The sequence below is a fragment of the Macrotis lagotis genome, chromosome 2 (assembly GCF_037893015.1).
Source record: "Macrotis lagotis isolate mMagLag1 chromosome 2, bilby.v1.9.chrom.fasta, whole genome shotgun sequence".
Lineage (NCBI taxonomy): Eukaryota > Metazoa > Chordata > Mammalia > Peramelemorphia > Peramelidae > Macrotis > Macrotis lagotis.
In genome coordinates, this window is record NC_133659.1 from 111,158,788 (window position 1) to 111,184,955 (window position 26,168).

The 26,168-nt window shown below is 38.9% G+C and overlaps 1 protein-coding gene across 2 annotated transcripts in view; it reads left to right on the top strand.

Moving 5' to 3' along the window:
• UTP25 (UTP25 small subunit processome component) overlaps nucleotides 1–25,912 on the top strand; it is a 46,585-nt gene extending 20,673 nt beyond the window's left edge. For both annotated transcript variants that reach the window (XM_074222583.1, XM_074222584.1), the window contains 5 exons: nucleotides 574–776; nucleotides 2,435–2,617; nucleotides 3,117–3,229; nucleotides 9,092–9,337; nucleotides 20,814–25,912. In XM_074222583.1, the coding sequence (XP_074078684.1) occupies nucleotides 574–776; nucleotides 2,435–2,617; nucleotides 3,117–3,229; nucleotides 9,092–9,337; nucleotides 20,814–21,057 (989 nt within the window). In that variant the 3' untranslated portion in view covers nucleotides 21,058–25,912. The remainder of the gene's footprint in view (nucleotides 1–573; nucleotides 777–2,434; nucleotides 2,618–3,116; nucleotides 3,230–9,091; nucleotides 9,338–20,813) is intronic.
• The last annotated feature ends 256 nt before the right edge of the window (nucleotides 25,913–26,168 follow it).

Sequence of the window (26,168 nt, forward strand, 5' to 3'; positions counted from 1 at the left end):
ATTCACTGGTATACTTTATACCAGCTAGGTATTAGGGATACACAGACAAAAAATTGACTCAGTTGCTGCTTTCATGGAACTCAAATTCTATTGGGGGATTTATGTCAGACAGAATTAGAAGATACCTCATACAGCAGCTCTCCTAATTCTCATTTTACAGATGAAAGCTGAGGCTGCTTCTGAATTAAATCAAAATCACCCAGATAACAGGTGTCCAAGGTGAGTTTTGAATCAGTTGTTTTTACTTAGGAACCAATACTCTGTACTGGGCCATAATGAGAGAGAATACACCTCCAAGAGCTTCCAGACATAGCACGTTTCCAAAGAAACTAACTGGTGTTTCTCTAATGATGGAAGGATTTGTCCCTGTTGGCAGAACTCTACCATGGGCAGTCAGCATCCAAGTTGAGCTCAGTGACTACTATCAGATCTCAAAGCTGAATGGAGATCCCTGATAGGAGGCTAGACCCAAGCATCAGGGCATTATGAAAGGCACATTCGAGATCTTTTCTCCCACATGTAAATGAGTCTTAAATAACAAACCAGTTATGTTTGTCTCCTTTTGTTGTGCAGGAGTTGCAGTTCTTCAGCGAAGTATCCGACTTTATGCTCCATTTTACTCTTCAGACATTCTCATTGCCTCTCCTCTTGGCTTGAGGACCATTATTGGTGCAGAAGGAGAAAAGAAGAGAGACTTTGACTTCTTATCTTCCATAGAGATTCTCATCATTGACCAAGTTGACATCTATCTTATGCAGAATTGGGAACATGTCCTGGTAATAATGTCCTCTCCAAATGTGTACTGCTTATCTTGATTTCTGATGTAAATACTTAATAAAGAGATTCAGCTTGAAATCTTGCTACATATTCAAGTGAGGCCTTCCTAAGGCCATTTCTAGGGGGAAAAGAACCCACCAGCAAACCACTTTTTTTTCAGAAGTCAAATTAAATTTATTCAAAGAAAGAAGGGGGGAAAAAAACCAAACTGAAAAATTCATTGAAAGAAAAATTGAATTTCATGTAATATTGCATATCCCTGGACCCCTCACATCTGCAAGGGAATTGGGGAAAGGGATTTTAAAGTCTTTTGGTCCACATTGACTGTTTTATCATTTTGTACATTCATTTTTTATTGTTTTGGGGTTTTTTTGTTCTTTCCATTTATTTTGTTGTGGTCATTGTACATACTGTTTTCTTGACTTTTCTTTCTTCTGCATTATTTCATGTGGATCTTGTTTCTCTGGATTCATCATATTGGTTGTTTTCTTACAGCATAGTAATTTTTTCATTGCATTCATGTACCAAAAATTTGTTTAGCTATTTCTCAATAGAGAGGACATCTACTTTTTTTTAGCTATTTACCACTTTGCTAATATTTTGGTATATATGGAACCTTAAAAAAAATTTTTTTTTATTGACCCTGTAGGATTAGATGCTTATTAGTGGTTTTCTAAGTTCAAAGGGTTAGGGACCATTTTAACCACTTTATCTATAATTCTAAATTTTGTTCCAAATTTGCTGTTGTTCAGTCACATCTAACTCTTTGTGACCCCAGCTGAGGTTTCCTTGGCAAAGACACTGGAGTATCTTTTTTTTTTTTTTTTGTCATTTCCTTCTCCAGCTCATTCTACAGAAGAGGAAACTGAGACAAACAGGGTTAAGGTCATGAAACCAGTAAGTTTCCGAGGACAGATTTGTACTTAGGGAGATGACTTCTGAATCCAAACCCAGTAGTCTATCCACTGTGCTACCTAGAAGATTGGGAGTTATGGGAAGTCATTGAGCAGAAGTGTTAGGGTGAAGGGTGAACTGACCAGACTTCTTCACCTAGTCCTGCTTTCATTTATAGTAACTGTGGGATTTAATGGTGCCCCTTGTTATCTGGGAAACAGGTTTTTCTCTCATGGTAATCATACTTTTGACCTTGGCCAAGGCCACAATAATTCAGGCTTTTTGCTGTTCATATTAATCTGTGGTTGATAAATGTCCTGATGGCCCTGGACAGACACTAAAGATGAGTTTGACAAGGCAGGCACTTCTTGGCCTCAGATTTACATTTTTCTTTTTAAATTAAGAACTTAAATACCAGATAAAATGAGCATTTCTGTATATAATGTTAGAAAAAGATGAAACTGTGACTCTCTTAGGTACAGTTTGTGGTTTAATTAATAACTTTCAGTTGCTCTACTTGTCTGTTTCCTTCTGACCTGTTCCCTTCTGATCATTTTTTTAAAATGTTTGTTGATGATGAAGTTTTGTTTTGTAGGCTATCCTTTTATTACTATTTACTCCCTCCCCCTCCCCAATTGAAAAAAGAAAGGGGGGAAAACAAACTAACTGAAACTTTTTATCAAATATGCATAGTCAAACCAAACAAGCAGGCACACTGACTGCTCTGACTTTACATGCTTCATTCTTCACCTTTTGTTCATAGCATTTGATGAATCATATGAACTTGCTTCCCTTGGAGTCTCATGGGGTGGACTTCTCCCGAGTGCGCATGTGGAGCCTGAATAACTGGTCCAAGTATTACCGACAGACGCTGTTGTTTGGTGCTTTGCAAGAGGCCCCGATCAACTCAGTCTTCAGCAAATACTGTGTCAATCACCAAGGGCAGGTGGGTTCCTCCAGCAGAGAACTGGCAGACTCTCCCATTCCTCTCTCTGGTAGTGGGCAGAGCATGGGCCAGAGTCAGGAACACCCCAGCTTAACTCTAATTGTGTGGTCCTAGGTGAGTCACCACAGTTGACACCAGTGGTCTCATCTGTAAAAATGATAGCATTATAATAGCACCTACCTCCCAGGTGAGAATCAAATGCAATAATAATTGTAAAGTGCTTAATACAGTGCCTAGTCCATTGTAGATACTCTGTAAATGTTATTATCAGCCTCAGTCTCATTAATATCATCATCATCGTTATGATTATGATTATTGACATTACTTCATTGGGGGAAGAGAAAGGGGGGAGGTGCCAAAAGAAAAGGCAGCATAATACTTAGTTCCCAGCTGAGTGGAGAAATAGAACCCCCACCCCACCCCCACACACACACACATTTAGTACTCTACTGTTCTGCATTGGCCTTCCTTTCCTGATAGTTTTGATGATTCTTTGCAGGTTGCGGTGAGGAGCATCCCAATGACTGGTTCTATTAGTCAGGTCCTGGTGCAGCTCCCCCATGTCTTCCAGAGACTAGACGCTGAAAACCTCCTTTCTGTAATAGACGCCAGGTAGGTCATTCTCCCTGTGGGTGACCCAGGGATTTGGGCTTCAGGAGGCATCAACAGACTTAATGCTGATTTTAGTGGAGCTTGTTGACCCAAATAAATTATTCCTTCATCTGCTTCCAATGGTTGATAGATTTTTTTTTTTTTTACTCCACCACTACTGTTGTGTAGAACAATCTTATGTTGGTTGACTCATTTCTTTTACTAGGACAGTGCTGTGTACATAACATTTTTAAATACATATTTTTTTATTGATGATTTTTCTTTTTCCTTCTGCATTTTCCTCCCTTTCCCAGAGAATACATCTATATACCTTATAGCAGAGGCTAAAAAAAGAGGAAGAAAACCAGTTATCAAAGCTGACAGAACAGAGAAGTTTGATATTGTATGTGTTTTTCACACCTATAATTCCTTAGCTCTTTGAAGAAGTGGAGGAAGGAGAAGAAAATCAAATGAGATAATAACTCTTCATTTACATCTATACTTCCATTTGTCTCTGGCAAGGGAATATTGGCTCCTTGAGAGCAAGGATTGTTTTATTTCTGTCTTGTAGTCTGGACACCTGGCTCAGTAATAAATACTTGTTGATTGACTGACTGAAGATAGGAAACCTGCCCTGAGATCTGTTATCTTTTGTGGTTTCTCTTCTTTGAGGCTAAGTCTGATCATTGGATTTTGTGGCATGTAGTTTGGGATTGGTTTTTGTTTTTGTTCTTTCCATTGTTGATAATGTTGTAGTCATATATGTTTTTTTTCTGGTCCTGCTGGTTCACTTTAATTATTTTGTAGATGCTTTCTCATGCTTCTGCAGTCACCACACACATTGTTTTCTTATAGCCCAGCTTTGTTCCACTCATGTTCTATAATTTAATTAGTCATTTCCAGCTTCATGACCATCTACTTGTTTCTTGTTTTTTGCTTTTACAAAAAGTGCTATTATAAATATTTGCTATAAATATTCTGCCTTTGGCTTCTTTGGGTTTATGTCTAACAAAGAAACTTCAGAATCAAGGCTATTGAAATTTTGGGTGCTTCCATGATTCCAAAATTCTGTATATATATAATATGCTGAAAAATATTTGTTATTAAATGAATACTCACCCTTGCCACTGGAACCTACCTCAGATCTCAGGACATGTTTTCTATCTTCAGTCAATCAACAAGTATTTTTTACTGTGCTAGGTGTCCCAGGGTAAAGACAGAAAAGAATCCTTGCACTCAAGGAGCCTATATTCCCTTGCCAGAGACAAATGGATATCTATTCATATGTGTAGAGTAAATAAAAGATAAATGCCAGATAATTGGGGAGGGAGGACATCAGGAAAGACTTCTTGTAGATGGCAGATGAGTCTGGAAAGAAGTGAGGAATTCTGTGAAGCAAGGACGAAGAGGGAGTGCATTCCAGACCTGAAGGACTGCCATGTATGCAGAAAAGAGAGACCTATCTGAAGGGTCTACCCAGGCAGGAAAGGAAATGGAGCTGTAAAGTGGTGCCCAGGTTGTATGTATACCTTGGGGTGCTAGGGAAGCTCTGGAGTTTATGGATGCTGTAGTCTGATCTCTTACTTAGGCAGTGATCTGCAAGAAAGTGGAGGAGAGATTTGAGGCAGGGAGGCAGTGAGGATGCAGCAGTCCAGGCAAGGTGAGTGTGAGGACTTGAACTAAGATCTGTGTGAGGAGAGAAAAGGTGTCAGCTGTGAAAAATGTGGAGAGATAGCAAGACTTATCACCTATGTGGTGTGTGAAGGGAAGAGTCAAGGACAATACTGAGGCTATGAACCTGTTGTACTGGAGAAATGGGTGGTCTTCATCTTTGATTTTGGGGAGCCTTCTCTTCTTTCAAAGCCATCTCCATGAAGCCTTCTCTGGTCCACCTTTAGCTGAAAGTGATCTCTCCTCCATTAGTTTTTTTATAGTCCTTTGTCTATTAATTTGCCATTTTTGAATTCTACCTTTTATGCCTTTATTTATACTTGCCCTTTTCTTAAGTAGGCAGAGCCTATTGTTTTTCATTCTTAAATTTCTGATACTTTACATATAGTTTTATTTAAGGGTTTTTTTTTTTGCCAGGCAAATGGGGTTAAGTGGCTTGCCCAAGGTCATGCAGCTAGGTAATTAAGTGCCTGAGGCCAAATTTGAACTCAGGTACTCCTGACTCCAGGACCAGTGCTCTATCCATTGCGCCACCTAGCCGCCCCTATATGTAGTTTTAAAATAAACATCAGTTAAATTGTAAAAGATTGTTGTCCAATACCCTCTAAATTATAGCTGTTGCATTGAAGAGTTGGTAGTGGAGAGAGTGGCCAGTTTACTTACTCCTTGGACTGAGCTGGCAGAGGGGCCTTGGATTCAAAGGCAGGTCCTCTGTTTTCCAAGTTTAGAGTCTTTTTTTAATCTCCAGTGAGGAGGCCATTCATTCCCCAGATACCCCAAGACAGAGCAATCAGCAGGCTAATTTGTTAATTTGCAGTGTGAAATAGAACTGCTGATTGGCTCAGATACTCATTGGTTGGTCAGTGCCTTCTCTTCCCAGTTGGAAAATCTGATTAGTAAGGCAAATTAATGAGAAATTTGCCTATTTAGTATTAAAACGAAGGGTTGAATGGTCTTCAGGGATTATAGTTTGCAGACTGTAGTAACCTACTCTGTGCCATAGGGATAGACCTGTCATAGAAGTTGACTGTTTGAGTTAACCACCCAGGGCACACTCAATCACCAAAGCCTTGGGTCATTAGAGCACTTCCTTACCAGAAAAGTCAATATTCCAGGAAATTAAGGTTGTATAGATAGAGCTGGAAAATGCCTTTGACATCATTGATTCCAATTCTCTCATTTTATAGGTTGAGAAAACTGTTTCAGCTAGCAGATATCTGAGGCAGAATTCAAACTCAGGTCATCTTTATTCCCAAGTCCAGTATTAGTTATTGAACTACCTAGCTACCCCAAGTTCATATTACTTGAGTAATATTTTGTGTGTGTGTGTGTGTGTGTGTGTATGCATATGCATGCATGCACCTTCTTAAGCTCCACTGAGTTTCAGGAAACCCACTAGTTTAGAAACAACAGATTTAGAAATATTCTATTTTTAATGTAATTCTTTGAATTTTTTTTAAAACAATAAGTATTTATTTTCTTTTCCACATCAACCCCTTAATTGAGGGGAATCAGAGACAAAATCCTAGCAACAAATATGCAGTCAAGCACAAATAAAATTCTCATCTTGACCTTGTCTGAAAATGTTTGATCTCATTTTGCATCTTGAGTTTATCTTCTCTCTACCAGGAAGTGAGTGGTTTAATGTTTTGGGGATCATAGTAAACTGTTGCATTATTCATAGATATTAAACTTTTCAGACTTGTTTATCTTTTACAGTTATTGTATAAATGGTTCTCCTGGTTAGGCTCAGTGGAGCCCATTGTGCAGCAGTTTATACAATTCTCAGGTTTCTCTTAAACCATCAAATGGGTCATTTCTGCAGAGGGATAATCAAGTCCTGTTTATGCTGGTTTTTATTAGATTTCATTTCAGAAGGTGATTTTTCTGAATAATGTCATGGTTTTAGAAGATTATCCTCATGAGACTATTAACCCCCCCTTTGTATTGATTGTAGCTATTGATGAAGTCCCAGAATTACCCTCAGTGAGAATGAACAGTTATCTTTTCTTCATCTTCAGCTCAGAACTTATCTCTGAAGACTCAGTTCATTCCATTTTGATGTGAATGGTTAAGTTTCTACATGTGTACCTTTATAAGTTCTCAACTCACAGAATCCTTAAATCTTAGACATTGAGAAGCATCATCTGGTCCAGCTGACCTTAATTATTGGTGAGAAAAGACACAAATTGATAAAAACAACATCCAAGATCACATAAACCCTCATCACCTGATCAGCTGTATAATTCTCTGGTTTGGGGCCTGGTTTAGACCCTGACTCCTCGGTGTTGGCCTGAATAGTGTAAATGAATGAGCATAAAATGCTTGAGCTTGAATTTTGACCAAGCCACTTAGTACCTCTGTGATCTTGAGAAAATTACTTCTTCCTAGGAATCAAGAAAGTAAACAAGGGTTAATTTTGTACCTGCTATGCATCAGGTACTGTTGTGAATATTTTATAACTGTCACCTTGGAGATTCACAACAACCTTGAGAGGAAGGTGCTCTTAATCTCTCCATTTTACAGATGAGGAAACTGAGGTTATGTGACTTCCCCAAGGTCATACAGCTAGTAAGTGTCAGATACCAGATTTGAAGTAAGGTCTTCCTGACTGGAGGCCAGCACTCTAATCTACTGTGCTCTTATTTTCTTCATTTGTAAAATGAAGGGTTTGGACTAAATCCTGGATTGGTAAACTATGGTATGAGGGTCAGATCTGGCCACCACCTATTTTTGAATGGCCCAAGAGGTAAAAATAAACTGATAGGTAGAAAGGAGTGGATTAGGAAAGGGCTCCTACAGAACTCTTGATCACTTGAGGTAAAGGAGAGGAAGCTGTCCATTCCAAGTGTAGGGGACAGCCAGTTAGAGCTAAAGAGATGCCATTCATGAGGAATATCTTATTAAGAAGCCAGTTTTGATGAGCTGTTCATGTTTATAAAGAGGATTATTATGGAACGACACAGAAAGGAAGCTTGGAGCCAAGATTACAGGTCTTTAAATGCCAAACAGATGAGAGAGAATTAGGAGACACAAGTATCTACTAGGGAATGGTTCCTTGTCTTTTGTGTTAAGTCTTCCTAGATTGTCACTATTTGATCCACATGGCACTATGGCTAGAGTCCTGAACTTGGACTTAGATCTGGGACTTAGACAGCTTCAGACAGCTCCATAGGACAATACTGAGACCTGGACTTGGGTGGAGGATGGAGTTATTCCCCATGGTAATGTAGTAGATACTTCTGGTATGATTTTGGCACAAGCACTGTTTCTTAAAATTTGTTTCTTTGATTATTGTAATGCATTGCCCTGTTATGGTAAAACCTTTTATTTTAAATATAATCAAATCTCAAATCAAATAAACAATTAATTTATCTCTTTCATTATTAACAATTTACTGTAAGTCGTTGTTTAGAATTTATCTTCCTGGGGCAGCTAGGTGGCACAGTGGATAGAGCACTGGCTCTGGAGTCAGGCGTACCTGAGTTCAAATTTGGCCTCAGACACTTAATAATGACCTAGCTGTGTGGCCTTGGGCAAGCCACTTAACCCCATTGCCTTGCAAAAAAAAAAACTTAAGAAAAAAATAAAATATAAATAGAATTTATCTTCTTTCTATAGTTATGAAAGTTATGACAATATTCTAATTTAAAAAAATTTATATCTTTGATCCCCAAACCTGGGAAAGAAATAGAAGGATCTATGGACCAGTGTTAATGATTACAGATGTAAAATTAGTTTTTTTGTTATTTTGTTTTTTTTGTAAGGCAAACGGGGTTAAGTGGCTTGCCCAAGGCCACACAGCTAGGTCATTATTAAGTGTCTGAGACCGGATTTGAACCCAGGTACTCCTGACGCCAGGGCCGGTGCTTTATCCACTACGCCACCTAGCCGCCCCCAGAGGTAAATTAACAAATAAAATAACCGCCACAGTAGAGCAAAAAATTTATTCCTTATGATAAAATGTGACATACCAAGAAGATAAAAGATAGATGTGCTTTTGAGAATACCACAAATAAATCAAATTTAAAAATGCTTTCAAATTTTTATTCTTATTTTTGGCTTTCTAGCAGTTCTTGGAGATGGTATTTTGCTTTAAAGAAAACATAATGCAGAGAAATAATGAAGCTTTCTGAAGATCACACATGTAGGTCTTATAGTAGCCTGTACTAGAATCTTAATTTATAAAGTAACTTTATTCTTTTTCATCAGGTTTCATTTCTTTGTGGATAAGATCTTACCTCAGTATCAAGATGCGGTCATGTCTCACACTCTCATCTATGTCCCATCCTACTTTGACTTTGTGCGACTCCGAAATTACTTCAAAAAGGAGGAGTTAAACTTCACCCACATCTGTGAATATACTGAGAGGTCTGGTGTCTCTAGGGCCAGACACTTCTTCCTCCAAGGAGAACGTCAGTTTCTGCTTTTTACAGAACGTTTCCACTTCTATAAAAGGTAAGACCAAGACAGATTTGGTTATTCCCCCTTCTCCAGGTAGAGAGGAAAATAACTGCCTGGTGACAGGTGTACCAGGAGGAATTTGTGTTATTTAAAAGCTTGTACTTCTTCCCCTGCCTTCTCCCTTACTAGAATAGCCAGAGAATTTGTTTGAGGATGGCTAGAGGTCTCATTCATTTCTTTTTCTAATATGAACAAGAAATAAAGTTAAAGTTAAGAGAAGTGGTTCACCTCCCTCATTTCTTGGGTAAGGAAAGTTAGGCTTTCAGAAGCTACCTGACTTCTCCAAGGTTCCACAAGTTGTCAGAGCCATCATAGGACAGTACTTTGGAAGCACTGTTACCTAGAATAACAGTCCACAAGAAAAATTTGATGACATTGGAAAAGGAGCCAAAGGGAAAAAACTTGATTGATTGGTTTGTATGAGCATCATCTGGTAGAAGTGATTGCTATATCTGATCTAATGGATGACAAGGCAAAACGGAGGTTGTCGGAGTAGATGATCATTAGGAGGATTCAGAACTGCTTGAATGACCATGTCAGTGGACCAGAAGGGTTAGTCTACAAGCACTGATTCAGCCACTGCTGCAAACTAGACCCTCAGAGAGTCAAAAACAAGGTCCCTACCTTTAGGAAACTCACTAATGGTACAGACAAGATGCAAAGCTATATGCAAGGGAAATTAAGGGTGGTCTTGGAAGGAAAGCACTAAGACTAAGGAGAACTGATATATGAAGCATGTCAGTAGCATTTGGGCTCTGCCAGTCCTCCTCTCCTGGGATCTCATGACTACTTTTTTCTCACAATCCTGTCTTAACTGCTCCTCAGTTTTCTTTGCTGAGTCATCATCATATGCTGTCCCCTAAGACTCATCTGGCCCTTTTAACATTTTTTCTCTCTAGTCACTCACTTAGTCACTTCATTAGTGCCCATAGGTTTGTCATCTTCATTACAGATGATTCCCAGATCTATCTAGATCTGGTGTCTCTCTTAAACTCCAGTCTTGCCTTAATGTTTTCTTGAACTTTTTCGACTGGATGTCTAATAGGCATCAGAGACTCAGCATGTCCAAAACAGAAAACAGTATCTTTGACCAGTTCTATCCTTCTTTTGAGCTACTCTTTTTCTGTCCCAAAATCCCTAAACCCATGCATGCATGTGTGTGGTATTTTGCATATAGTAGGTTCTTAATAAATTTTTATTGATTGATTGATAAAGGATCTAGATAACTAAATTCAGACATTAATGAAATCTAGAAAACCTAGAACTTTGAAGCTTGAAGGTGATTGTTTTAGGTCTAAAAATTGGGTTTGTTAGATGGAAATTAGAATAGATAGATAACTAATCTGTTTAAGAAGTTAAAATGGAGTCCTACTCTTATTCTCTTCTACACTGTGATGTAATAATCACATCGGCCAGAGTGTTGTAGACCTAGGGTCATGGGCCCAGCTCTGTGGATGGAAGGGTGTCACTGATGTTTTTAATTCTATGAGAAAAGTCCCACTGCCAGAAATGAAATATCAGACTAAGAAGAATAGTGATCTGACTTGTTGGAGGGGAACGGCCTAAGCAGCCCATTCTCTTTTCCCCACTTTCATTGTCTACTTTTTTCACTCACGAGATAGAACTGATCATGTTAGGGAAAGAGGAAGGATGTTAGGAACTTCCTGCTGCTCTACTTTGATCTGTTTGATACCACCTTCATCAAAGATGATCTGAAGTTCCTGATGGTCCATGATTAGATTGCACCTAATTTCCCTATCTCCTTCCCTCCATCTTTATTCCTCTGACATGCACAGCACACTCTTAGGAAGACAAAGGAATGATTTCTAATCAACTCACCAGGGTCCAGTGTTAGCTTGTCTTTCATAGCCAGCCAAGTAAATTGCAGGGAGCTGGTTAACGGTTTTCGAGTTTTGATTGTATTTAAATTAGACAATGAGTGACTTTGTTTATGCTTGTTAGGAGCAGGAAGAGACATACTGGACTTCTCCCTCTACCTCCTAAATCCTTAAAGGAGTGGGAAACATGAAGAATGCCCTTGAAGAGTATGTTCTGTCAAGGGAAACAACTCCAAAGCCCCCTTCTGGGTTGTCTATCATGATTCTCTAGGCAGAAATGAGTTTTCTTTCCCTTGACCCTCCCCTACCATTTTGTTCATACTTGTGACACTTCCATTTTGCTTGATAGATGTTTCTGCCCTTCTTATATCTAGTATATATCTAGTGTTTCAGTTTATTGTTCACTTATTGTTGAATGAATGAGTAATCTCAAATGTTGGATAATTCATAATTCTTTCTAGACCTGTACTCTGCCTTGCTGTGGTTTTTGGCAGCAGGTACTCATCCTAATTATGTCTTGCATATGTTATTAACAGTTGCATCCCCCAGGTACATGCTAATTGTGTCTATGGGGAGTAGAATCCCAGAAGTGTCCTAGGGGCTAGGGAAAACCCAGGCTCTGATTTGAAGTCAGCCTCATTTGCGATGTGTAGCCAATAATCCATTGGTGTATAATTGAGAATTGATTCCATTACTGCTGCCTGTGCTTCATTCCCAAATAATTAGAAAAGGCTGTTGGGCATGAGAGATGATGAAGGTTCTCAGGATCATTACCACTTTTTCTCTCCTCTAGTAAATATATCTTTTCAGTCAAGTTTGGAAAATGTGACTTTTTTAATCCTTTAGAGTTCTTGATTTCTCTGGGTTTGCCAAATGAAACCAGATCACATCCCAAAGTGAATGCATTGGGAAATTTCCTACTGTCATTGTCTGAGAAGAGTATCAGTGATGCTTAAGGCCAGAGGTACTCCCAAATTTGCCTGCAACTCTTGAGATTTCTAGGGCTGTAAAGTGACTTTGCCTTAACTGAGGGCTTGAGGGGAAAGACTGACATTTTTAGGCCCTAGGTTTGGCTGCTGGAATGTTGAAGGGGGGAGTTTTACAATTGCTTTAAAAATAGATAAGAATTTTTTTAATTAGCATATTAATTATTTTAATAAAAGCACTTGCTTTGTGTGAGGCTTTCCTTTATGTTGTTAATTTTCTTATCCCAGCAAACCCTCTTCCTCTTAAGATTGTTTGAGATAAACTTCAGCTTGTCCCATTTACTGCCAACTCTCCTGGTGCCTGCAACCTTCAAATTATCAGGACTTTCTTGTGAGCATCCTTTTCTCAGAACTTTTGAATTGGGTAAAATAGCATCTTCCTCTATGAATTTTCTTGCCAGAGAGAAAATAAGCCATATGATGATTTGATTATATTTGTGGTGACCACCTTTGACCTAGGAAATGCATTTTAATTTCATTTCTGAGTAGTAGCAGTGGTCTTGTACCTCACAAAGGTATTGAGTCCTCTCTATAAGTGTGAAGTAGGTGATTTATGTTTTAATCATTCCCATTTATTATTTGTAGAAACTGAGGTGTTGATAGGTGAGATCATCTGCAGATGGTCAGATTGCTAACATGCTTTCTACAGGATAAATAGGAAATGATAGGAAGCACTGGAATAAAAAGGGGTTGGGGAAGGCTTCCTGTAGAAAAAGAGATTTTAGTTGGGACTTAAAGGACGGCAGAGAGGTCAGGAGTCCAAGTGGAGGAGGAGAGAGCTATAAGAGACAGCAAGGGAGAATCCCTGAAATCAAGAGATGGAAAGTCTTGTTCATGGATCACCAGGAGACTGGTGCCATGGGATTGAAGAGTATGGAAGAATAAGAAACAATGAGAAGAAGACTAGGAGGGAAGGAGTGGTTTAGGTTATGAAGGACTTTAAATATATTTGTTTGACAGTTCTTCTATTAACAGTCTACCCCACCAGAGATGTCATTTAACCAATTTCTGTGTCACATGATTGTGAAGTATATGTCCATCCCTACCTGACCTTGTTCCAGCTTTTCAGTGGTCTTCTTAAAATGAAATGCTTCCCATTGAATACAGTATTTAATTGTTCCATGTGGGATACAACCAAGACAGAGTAAAACATTCTTCTTAGTTCCTAGTCATAAACATTTATATTGTTGCAACTTAAGATTGGACTCAGATTATTAACTGCCATATCAGTTTATTCATATTAAGCATTAACTTCACTAAAACCATGCACCTTTGTTCCAGGAGAGATGTTTCTCATTGAGTTTATGTGGTAGGTTATAGTTGCTGAAGAGCCTATGACAATACAGAAGTTATAGAGATAAAAACCTAGGTTATATTATGTTTAAAAACAGAATAAGAAGGTATAAAATAACCCTGAACCAAGATTAGGGGTTTAATTTAACAAATTTAACAACTCCTAAATTTAACAATCCAAAAATTACTTCAGAGATACAGAGAAATAATTTATACAGCAATCTTGTACATTATCTTAGACTATAAAAGTTGAACACATTTAGTTTAAAAAAGCCATAATCATTTACCTCTGCCAGAGAAATAATCCTTGTGAAACAGACTGAGGTTAATATTAACAGCAAACCAGTTAACTAAATGTTCTAGAAAGAATAGTATAATAAAATTGGATAAAATGAAAATTTTAAAAGTTCCTATCAGGGGCAGCTAAGTGGCACAGTGGATAGAGCACCTGCCCTGGCATCAGGAGTACCTGAGTTCAAATTGGACCTCAGACACTTAATAATTACCTAGCTGTGTGGCCTTGGGCAAGCCACTTAACCCCATTTGCCTTGCAAAAAAAAATAAAAATAAAAAAGTTCCCATCACACTTTCTTCAACAGATATGTTCTCTAGTCATATCTCCTATGTGTGACACATTGGAGATTGCTTTTGGATCCTAAATATACAACTTTACATTTAGAAATCTATGACTTGTTACTATTAGCTTTATCTTATTAGATTAAGCCCAGGTTCTTTTTGAATCCTGACTATTGCCTAACATTTTAGCATTCTCTCTTAGTTTCTTGGTATCTGCCAATTAATAAATATTCCAAATACACTTCTCTTGGGGGGTGGCAGCAAGTGCAAATTCCTTCAGCTGTCTACCAGAGGCTGCTCCTACCACTAATAACTATTGTTTGGATCCAACCAGTCAACTAAATCTGCGTCTACTTCATGGTAATATAGATATCCATCTTTTCCCATAAAAAAATAGCATGGAATGCTTTCTTTTTTTTTAAATTATTGGTGTCTTTTGTTTTATATGAACTACATTTCCAGGTGTATCTTCCCCCTTCCTCTTCCAGTAATATAAAAAGGAAAATAAAAGTGTTGCAAAACTGAAGTAAGATATTCAAAGTGTTTGACATTAAGTATCATCACCTATTCCCATAGTCCTTCCTCTCTGCAAGGAAGAGGAGAGATGCTTTCTCATATCTCTTCTTTGGGACCAAATATGATCATTATAATTTCTCACCATTGCATTTTGGTTGTTTGGTTGTAGTTTTCCATTTAATTGTTGAGGACTTTGTATGTGTTGTTTTCCTTGGTTCTGCTTTCTTCACTATGCATCATGTCTTCTCATTCGTTTATATTCATCATTTCTTGCAGTTCATTAATATTACATTAAATTGATATATCACAGTTTAGCCATTCTTCAATCAGGAGGTCAGTAAGGGTCAGTAAGATATCCACTTTGTTTCTAGTTATTACTTTGTATTGTTAAAATCTAGGTAAATTCTTATCTCCAGCATTCTATAGCCTGCCTTTTCAAAGTAGTCTGACACAGGTTCTGTACAAAGATATACTGGTTCTTTGTGATCATTTCTTCTTTTTATAGTTGTTCACCAACTATTTCCTTAATAATACATTGTAGAATATTGTAGGGAATTAAATTCAAGGTCACTGGCTTATGGTTTGCAGATTCCACTCCTTTGTTTTTGAATGTGATTTTCTCAGGCCTAGGGACCTTTACTATTGCCCATAATCTTTCAAAGATCACCAACAGTGACCTTGTCATATGGGTGGCAAGGATGTGTAGTCCATTTGGTCCTAGTAGTTTGAATTCATCAAGGACAGCTAGAAGATTTTCTTTTATCTTCCTCCTTCTCTTTGGTTTCATCTTCCCATTAACCATTTTTATCTTTCCTTTATTGTTCAGGTTTGTTCTCAGCAGAGAAAACAAGGTAATTAAGATCTGAAGAGTTTTGTCATCTCTCTGAGACATATTCCCATCCATCCCCAACAGCTCTATTCCTTCTTGGGTTCTCCTTCTTTTCTCATAAACACAAATAAAAACTTTTTTGTTTTCCTTGATAATCTCAACTCGACTTTTAACACACTCGCCCTCCCTCCTTCCCCCCCTCTCCCAATTTTTGATCATTTGTGCCTACAGTCATCTAATCTGCCCTTCCTTTTCTGGTTGGTGAATCCCTTGTACCTTCATTTAGGCTTATTGCTCCTTTATCCCCTTATTGAAATTGTTTTTTGTCTTTAGAATTTCATTGACCCTCCCATTTCACTTGGACTGATTTTCCCTATAAAATATCAGTCAGTATCCTATCTGTGGGTTTTCAGAATTTTCTCAAACCTGTTCTTAAAACACCTGGGTACATGTCAAACTGCCTAAATTTCATTTCCTCCTCTGTCACAAAGATAAGATGGAGTGGTAATAACTTTTCATCAAGATTTCCTTAATTTCTCTTTTTAAAAAAATTGTTAAATTTTATTGGTATCTATATACTTCTCCCCCACTCAGTGAGTCATCTTTTGTTAACAGAATAAAAAAGAGGGGAGAAAAGTAGTTCATATTCCCCACTTCTCCTAATACATTAAGTGAATTTCTACCATCATCCCTGACTCTGCAGAGAAAGCCCTTCTTTGAACTTCCTTTTTGAGGGGATATATCTTTTTGTCCCTTATTTGGGTCCAGGTTTGGTCATTGTAACTACACACCATTGCTTGGAGTTTTTTTGCTTCTTTCCATTTTGTATATCATTTTCCCTAATTCTGCTTACTTCATTTTTTAGTAGATAACATATCTTCTGCTTTCCTAAATCTTCATATTCATTATATTCATTACATTATCTATTATGAATGTTTCTTGTTCTTCACTAGTACAAAAAGTGCTGCTTCTAGTTATTTTATCTTTTTTTTTTATATAAATTCTCTTGAGAGAGGCACTGTGTCAAAGTGGTTAGAGAGTTGGTCTCCAAGCCACTTGATTAAGTTCTGCCATTGATACAAACTGACTTAGAGACCCTGGAAAACTCATTTAACCAATCAATACCCTGACAAATCTAGCCTTTAAGTTGCTGAAAAGGTGCCAGCCTGCCTTGACCAACAGAGTTGGCCTGAACTAGTTAAATCATAGTCTGATCCCTGTTCTTATGCCTGTGGTTTCCTAATTTTTTTTATATCAGCAAAAATTCCTTTGTTTTGGTGAGGATTGGATCTGGAATAGCAATTCCCTTGTTTCTTCTGTTTTCTGAAGTATGAAATTATTAAAGCAAGTTAAGAATTTATTAGGTGTTCTGCTTTTGGTCGAAAGAGAATTTTATGTGTTTGGGTAATTCATATTCCCTGATCTTGCCTCCCAGGCAGGCTTGAGATTGTTTCCTGAATTCATATTTCTTAATTCTTTCCTGATGGTCTCCATGATAAAAGTTGCCAAATCTGTTTTGCCCTCCTTTGAACTTGAGCTCAAATATTCTCCACCCTCCCCTTTCCTACTCCCCATACTCTGGTCTTTGGTTCAGGAGATAGAGTATTAGGTCTGCAGTTAAGAAGCCCTGAGTTCAACTCTTACCTCAACTACTAATGAACTTTGTGACCTTGGCTGGGTCACTTAGCTTCTGCTGCCTCAGTTTCCTTATCTATTAGGGTGGGGATGATAGTAATAGCATCTCCCTTCCAGGGGTGGTTGTGAGGGTCCAGTGAGATACTATTTGTAAAATGATTAGTACTGTGTGTGTGGTACATAAAATACAGTATAGCGCTGTTGTTATTTGTTTTCTTGATATACAACATGGTTTACCCAACCCTTTTCCCTCTCCCTATCTGATTTCTTTTGAATGATGTATCCTCTCTCCAGAGACATATTCTGGTTTTGGGTCCAGTCTTATGTCTCAGTGAGACCAGTGAGGTTCAGTTTGGCTCCTTTCATTAAAGTCTCTAATTCATTCTGCTTATTACCTGCCCATTGTGCATTTGGGTGTAGTCATCTTATGGATCACAGGATCGTGGTTTTAGAGTTGGGTGAAGAGATAAAAATTAATATTACCTCTGTATTCTAGTTTTACCTTTACCATCACCCATAATCTTCCAAAGATCACCTACAATGGCCTCGTCAGTTGGGTGCCCAGGATGTAGTCCATTTGGTCCTGGTGGTTTGAATTCACCAAGGACACCTAGGAACTCTTTTATTTCCCTACTTCTCTTGGGTTTCATCTTCTGTTAGTCATTTTTGTCCTTTCTTTACTGCCCAGTTCTCTGTTATGTATTGTTATTTATTCCCATCCATCCAAGTAGTTCTATTCCTTCTTGGATTCTTACCTGCCTTTGGTAATCTTTATTAGAGGACTAGACCTTGCTGCTCTTTTGGAGAAGAGCAAACCTCCTTTTACTGCATAAAGACCAGGCTAATCTGGTTGGGACTTAGAAACAACAAGCAGACAGCTCAGGGGCTAAAAACATGAAGGATATCAACTTTTCTTTTCTACCCCAACTCTAAACTACCTTGGAAGGAAAACTGCATTCCTTAGGAAAGTAAATTCAGGCATAGTCCAGGAGATTTCATCAACCAGGGAAGGAAGGGCAGAGAAGATAAATACAGACACAATCAACCACGAATGGTGTTGGGAGGCTAAACTCAAGGAGGGTGAAGGGGATGTGTGGGGTGGTAATGGAGAGAGGAAATACATCCAGAATGAAGAAGAGAGAAGGGTATTTGTAGGTGGTGGGGGTGGTACAGAGTCACCTGCAGCCACCTTATCTCCTCCATCTGGAATGGTACCAAGAGTACCCAAAGATGAAGGTCTCTCTGTGAGCCATAGGTTAGAAAGGCAGAAAATTTCCCTTTTGACATGCCCAGAAGTGGTGGATGTAAAGACAAGAATAGAAGGACTTTGGTGGAAAAAAGGAGGACATATCCAGAATAAAGGCTTGTCCTTGGTGAATCCCTCATGGGAGGGGGCACCTGACCTCAGCCCTAATCTATTAGCTGGGCAGGCCAGGTCTGGGGGGAGGGGGAGGGTTTCAGTCTGGTTGGTTTTACACATGGGACACTGGTGACTCCAAAAATCACTTTAATTGCCCAGACTGCATTTCTAATGGGTCCTCCAGCAGGGCTTTGTAGCTGGAGGAACTTGAGATGTCTGCCACAAAGAGAGCAGAGTGGTATTGTTGTGACAAATAAAGGCTTTTAAATTTTGAGGAGCCAACGTGTTACCCTTATCTTTATCTTAGCTTCTTCCAACCAGGCTGCTGTGTGGGTCAGATGTTGAACTCTGATATCCCCTTCTGAGCCCTCACCCTGTGCAGTTCATTAACAAAAGTTCATTTTATGACTAGCTTTTTCTTTTTTCATTCACCTTCCTTCCTACCATACCAATTTACCTCCTTCTACTGAATAACAGATGATAGGATCTATAAAAAAAATTTTAAAAATCTTTATTATGAGTCCAGTTCTCTGCTAGACACATAGCATGTTATTATAATAAAAAGAAAATTGCTCCTCCCTCCCTTCCTGGAGTCTTGTACTAGGAAGATGTTAAGTGTGTATGCAGGTAAAGAAACACACAATGTCTGCAGAATAATTCTAAGAGAAAGAACACTAGCAACTTGGCATCACAGAAGGCCTCCCCTAGGGCAATAGCAGTGAGCTTTGTGTCACTTGAGTGACACAAAATTATTTACTTTGATTAAAAAAATTTATACTATTATGTATTTTTTAATGGATCTGAAAAAAAAATACTGTGTCAGTAGACACAGCTTGATCTGATCTTTCAAGATGTTCTTAATTTTTGATCCTCATTAAAGGAAGCTAAAGGCTCAAGATGAAGAGGGAGTATGTTCTGGACATATAGAAATACCAGGGCAGAGATTGGGAGGTCAGAGCTGGCATATATTATATGCAGAGAATAATTGGCAGACAACTTGATTGGATTGGAAGGGAAGGAGGGGGCTTCAGGGTGGAAGAGTTTGGAAAAGTAGGCAAGACCTATATTGTAGAATGCCTGAATGAGAATTTTGTGTTTTATCCCAGATATTTGAGTTGAGCAGTGTTGTAGTCAGATGTTTCTTCTACTTTTCTTTTAAAAGCCATTTCTATACTATCTTTTCCTAATCAAATCAACCCTAAACTTATGGTTTAGTGCAACCTCATCTCCCCAGCTTTCACTGAACACCTTGGCCCTTCTGATTCAGCTTTTAACACACTACTTTTATAAAAACTTAGATTTTTTTTCTGCCAACATTTCTTCAGCCACCTAAGAGAAACTTTATTCTCCTAGAGAGTACTCTCTCCACTAAAGTCTGCTTTCTCCTTTTTGATGTTTCTGGATAGATTTTTTTTTTAATCTCTTTATTATGAATTTGCCAAACTTCTAAAACATGAAGATTTCCCTATTCAAAGAAGAACAGAAAAGAAGACCATGTAGGAAGCTTGAATCTCTACTATGAACCATATTTTTGTTTTAAGCATAGTTCAAGTTTCTATGATTTTTAAATAACAAATTTATACTACAGCTTTTATTTTCGTACGGCCTAAATTTTCCTCCAAATATCTCCCCATTCCCAGATAGTCATCCTATATAATAAAAGAATATTTTTTAAAAAGAGGAAATAGAAAAAAGAAATTGTCAAGATTGATCAGTACAATTGGAAAATTCTGATATTATATGTTATGTTGCTCATCTGTGGATCTCCAACTTTTTTAAAAGATTGTGGAAGTGTCTTCTCATCTCTTCTTGGGGGGTCATATTTGTTCTTTTTATTTTTGCAGCATTCATCTTTAATTGTTTTGTGTTTGATATGATAGTGCTGACTCTACCTTTGTCCCCTTCCAAACTTCTTCTTTGGCCAATTTCTTTTCCTATTTCTTTCCTTCTGGAGTGTGTGTTCTTCCTGGGAAGCTTTCAAAGCTGTCCCACTTGGCTGATCTTTCTAATTGCTTTTTTACCTTTTCTTTTCTCCCCACCCCCAAAAAGATACCTTAATGACCTTTCCTTTTCACAGAAAAATAGGTATCTTTATTAATCCTTCTCCCAATCCCTTCCCTTCTACCTCAACTGGGGACCTTATAAAAAGGCTCAATTAAAAAAAAGCCTCCTTAACAAACATGCTCAACTGTTATACCCCCTCATTTTACAAATGAAAAAATCAAGTCCTTTCCCCTTTCTCTCTCTCTCTCTCTCTCTCTCTCTCTCTCTCTCATGCACACACACACACACACACACACACACAATCTTTCTCATATGGACATTCAAGAGTTGACTATTTTGACCAGAGAAACTCTTAGTAGTTTTTGATGAAGTCTTTCCTATTGATGTACTCAAAACATTCCTCTATTTGGGTGTTTCTTTGTCTTTCCAACAGGTACACAATAAAGGGCATCAGGAATCTGATTTTCTATGAATTGCCAACCTATCCCCATTTCTACAGTGAAGTCTGCAATATGCTGAAAGCCACTGGTGGTGGGGAGGAAGCCACGTGGACCTGCACTGCCTTGTATTCAAAGTATGATGCCCAGAGATTGGCAGCTGTGGTTGGCGTGGAGCGGGCAGCCCAGATGCTTCAGTCCAAAAAGAACGTTCACCTCTTTATTACTGGAGAAAAATGAGTTGGGCTTTGGTGACTGGAATGGGACTGTGTGACTCACCTGATAATCTGGTATTGAATGGATGTGATTCTGAGAGGCTGATGTGTTAAGGAAGATCTGGCAGCATCATTAATGCCTGATTCCAGCTGAAAGATTTCCCCTTCTAAGGCCATCTTGAAAAGTTTATGTGAACTGAGTTTTTGTAAATTAGAGATTTGTTTTAAATATTTGGGGTGGGTAGGGACAGAGGATGACAAGTTGGGAGACTTGGATTTAAAAGTTTAAACATAGTGGGATCATTTTGTAAATAAAAGACTATTTTTTTCACTCCCATTTCAATTTAATTCAGTAAATTTATGCATTTTGTCTAGCAAGTTTTTACAAAGCAGGGCATACCTATAATTGTTTGTGCCAGTCAGAGATGAGGCACAAAGTGGCTGGTGATGGATAAAGCCCTCTTTGCTATATCTGAGGCCTAGAGTCTTCAGCCATTTCCCAATGAGTAAACATCTGTGTCTTCCAATCTTTGGCTTCCTCTAAATCCCAGCTAAAATTCCATCTTGTACAGAAAACCTCCAGCATCTCAATTCCAGTGCCTTCTTCCTGTTAATTATTTCCTATCCTGTATATAGCTTCCTTTGTAGATATTTGTGTTTATCCCATTAGATTATAAGCTTGAGGGCAGAAACTGTCTTTTGCCTCTTTTTTGTATCCCTAGGATTTAGTAAATGGGCCTGGCCCATAGTCATTTACTAAATTTTAATAAATTTAATAATTTTTGATGGATTGATATAAATATTGTTATAAATATTTTGTATATTTGGGACCTTTCCCCTTTTTTGCTTTTGAACTCCTGTATGTGATCACTAATGATTATCACTGGGTCAAAGGAGATGTAAAAATTTTTTTATTTTACTTTTTTGAGATATATACTACTCCATTTGGCATTCAAAACCCTTCATAACCTAGCCCCTTTTCTACCTCTCCAGTCTTGTGCATATTTCCAAACTTTACTCTAAAGGCTCACCTACAGGAAACCTTCAAACCCTCTTAATTCCAGTGTCTTCCTTCTGTTAAATATCTACTATTTATCTTGTATATAGTTGTTTTTGGGGGGGGGTGTTGCAAGGCAGTGGGGTTAAGTGACTTGCCCAAGGTCACATAGCTAGGTAATTATTAAGGTCTGAGTCTGGATTTGAACTCAGGTCCTCCTAACTCCATGGTGGGTACTCCTATCTAATGTGCCACCTAGCTGTCCCTATATGCCTTTCTCTGTTTACATTTGTTGGTATATTGTCTCCCCTATTAAATTGTAAGCCCTTTGAGAACAAGGTCTTTTGCCTGTTTCTATCTCTAACACTTAGCAGTGGTAGGTGCTTATTGATTAACTGATAGCTGTCAAGCCCTCATCTCTCTCCTAAGCTCCAGTGCCAGCCTTGAAGTCAAGAAGACTTATCTTCTGGCCTCAGACACTTAGTACCTGTGTGACCCTGGGCAAGTCACTTAACCCTCTTTGTCTTAGTTTCTCATCTGTCACATTGGTTAGAGAAGGAAATGGCAAGCTACTCCAGTATTGAAGAGTGGGAGATGACAAACTACTGAACAATAACAAAAATCCAAACAATATATTATCTTCCCCATAAACAAATTCCTTTTAACTTACTTATTTTGTCAGAGGCACTAACATCCTTCTAAACGTGTCTGTTTATGAGGGGATACTCACACTTAAAGCAGAGAAGGAAGATGATAAATGAAAAGATGATGAAGTGGATGTTCTCCTTGGAGAATAAGCCCCTCAGGGATTTTCATTGTACCCCTGAGGCCTAGCATGATATCTGGCACACAGCAGGCATTTTAAATGCATGTCAGCTGAATGAATGAAAAATAAGCTAAGGGGATTCAAAAGAGGCAGTCAAATAGAACATGGAGGGAGAAAGGGCCTGAAGGCAAGTAACCCTAGGAAGGAGTGCACTCAGCATGTCAAAAGCTACAGAATGGTTATGAGAAAGTCATAGGATTTAGCAAGATTTTGGGATTGATTTTTTCTTTAAACTTGGGAGAAAACAGATCCAGTAAAGTAAGGACAACTGGAACATAAAGGGCTGAAAGATGGGTAGTGAGGAAATGGAGCATAGACTTGTTCGAAGTCTACATTTTGTCTCTTGGTTGTGTGACCTAAGGCAAGTCTTTTCCTCTTTTCCATGAGTAAGCCAAAAAGGTTTGGACAAAACCTCTAGGATCTTAAAATCTGTAGGCCTTTTACTATGGAACAGCTTCAGCTAATGGATGGACAGTTGAGTCTTCTGGATATTCTATCAGACACTTGAGTCTGAGCAAAGCGTGTCTAAGAGATCCAGTCAGAATTCATTTTCAAACCTACTCCTTGAGCATTTTGAGAAGTTTTCTATTCAGTGCTGGGGTGCTGCTAACCCAAAGGAGTCCTCTCAAACCAAAATCTTTTGTGAAAAAGGCACTAAATGAGGCTCATTCATCCAGCACAACATTATTGAAGAAAGCCTCTGCACAGCTCTCTGATTAGGTCTTTGAAGGGATGCTAATGAAAAAGATAACATGTTCTTCCCTCTTCAAAGCTTAAAGTCTACCCAAGAGGATTTGTGCATCCATGGAAGCATTCTAGTACACTCATGCATATAGTAACTGCTCTTGGGAAAGGCAGCATGGTGTAGGGAGGAGAGCCCTGGACTTTAGAGACAGGAAAAACCAGAGTTCAAATTATGCACTGATATTTAACTAGTTAAGGGTGAGCCATTTAATTTCTCTAAGTCCGGGGCAGCTAAGTGACTAGTCAGGGCCATAGAGTCAGGAATTCCTGAGTTCAAATCCGGCCTCGGACACTATAATTACCTAGCTGTGTGGCCTTGGGCAAGCCACTTAACCCCATTGCCTTGAAAAAACCTAAAAATAATAATAATAATTTCTCTAAGCCCAAATGTACTCATTGATAAAATAGGAATAATACCTGTAGTTTTTATAAAGGGAGGCAGCCTGGATAGAAAACTAGGTGGGGAGCCTAAGGAATATCTGTGTAATTGTGAGTTATTGTTATGTTAAAGCTGGGGCAAAGGGAATGCTTTGGGATAGGCTATGGCTAGAGAAGACTTACCTAGGGAGATATTACTTCAAAACTTACCACTTCAGCGACACATTTCATCAGTGCAGTCCTTTCACCAATGCTAATTAGCATCCCTCTGTACCTTAGCAGCTCACAAAATCATAGGTGTAGAGCTCGAAGGGATTGTTGAGGCTATTGAGTTCATTTTTACAGGTGGAGAAACTGGAGCATTGAGGTTAAGTGATAATAGCAAGGATTTGAGGTAGGATTCGAAACATCTTCCCAACTGCTTAGTTATGGATTATTTTAATTTTGAAAGGACAAAGTGGTCTTGAATTGTAAATGCCTCCTGCTGCTGGCTGCTCCTTATGCAACATTTAAGAGAAATAAATTGTGTTAAACCTAGAGGCCAGAAGCTAAATAACTTTGGTGGCTTCCAATGAACTTGTAATTGAATGTAGATGTCCCAGGAGTGGGGGAAGGGCCTGACACCTTTGAGGGGTTGAGGCTGGGAAGGCACCCCACCCCGAGACAGCAGACCAGCTAAGGAGCTGATGGGGGAGGGAAAGCAGCATGGGGATAGGTTCCACCATCTGTCCTGTCCTGACCTGTCCTGTCCTAGGGCAAAGGAGCTGCTGCAGTCCAGGCTTTATAGGCCACTGGTCTGGAACTGAGGGGGAGCCTTTGCTGACGGATATGAGGAATTGGAAGATGTTGGTAACACTGGAAAGCTCCAGTCGGTGATTGAGAGCAGCTGACAGAAGGCTGAGACCTGTTTGCAGCAATAGCAGAGAAGGAAACAGAAAACTGGTGAGCTGGCCCTGTTTCAAGGACAGGCCCTCCCACGCTTTAGGGCTCCCTGGGGCTGCTGGCTTGTCTCTTTTCTCGCTTCTGGTTTTCTGGGGTTCCACAGTATATCACTTAGGGAAGAACCTTCTGGTTCAGGTCAGCCTCCACGCTGCAGAGAGAGGGAAGTGAACTTCACTGGGTGACCCAGCTCACTCGGGGAAAAAGTCGGGAACAGAAGGCAGTTCCCCAAGCCCCCAGTCACTGCTTTCCTCCTTGTCAGTGGAGAATTCTGGAGAAGGTGGAAAGCTTCCTCCCAGGATCTCCCCCTCCCCTAGCATCACCTCTTTTCTGGGAGAGAATGGAAGGGCCTAGAAAGGGGGAAACCATGGATAGACTAAAAAACCCTAAAGTCGTTTGTTGATCTTTGTAGTCCAACTAACCCTACACCCTCTCCAGAATCTGCCATTTTGACCTCACTCTGTCTCCCTTCCCACACCAACTTCCATTAAAGGGTTTTTGTTGCTATGGTGCTGGGTTTTTTTCTTCTAGGAGCACAGTCTAAACAAAATTAGAAAAACAATACAGCTGGCTCTTAATTGTAATATAAAATATCATAATTTTAAAAAGTTACAATTAAAAAATACTTTTTTTCCCCTTTGGAAGGCAGAAAATGTGCATTTTTAAAAAAAATAGTATATCCTATCCCCCCTGTGTATAATCCAAGGTCAGGCTTGCTATATGGAGCTGGCATACCTGGACAGGTAACTTCCTTCCCCTTTTGTCTTAAAGTATCAATTGCTTTTGGTTTCTCCTGAGTACTCTGCCTTTATTGATAAGAACTTTTTACTAACTCAAGTTGAGAATTAGTTCACAATCCAGAGCTTTGGGTTTGATCTTTCCAAAGGGGTTCTGTGTTTCCCCAGAAAACCAGAAGCGAGACAAGAGGTAGAGAGAAAGTGGGATGGGTAGTCTGAGGAGAGAGAGAGAGAGAGAGAGAGAGAGAGAGAGAGAGAGAGAGAGGAGATTTCCTGTAGAGAGGCTTTTGTAGCCATGGAGATGAAAAGGGTAAGAAGGATCAGCACAATGGGAAGACAAGTTGGGGGAGGTGTGAAAAGGGCCAAATGTCTGGGTATCAAATTGGGATTATGCAAGAAATATGACTAAGTTCTCCCCCTTTGATCTAATGTCACTACAGGGCTTACATTCCTAAGGAATTCAAAGATAGGTATAAGAGTATAACATAACAATTTTTACATTTTTCTCATTTTTA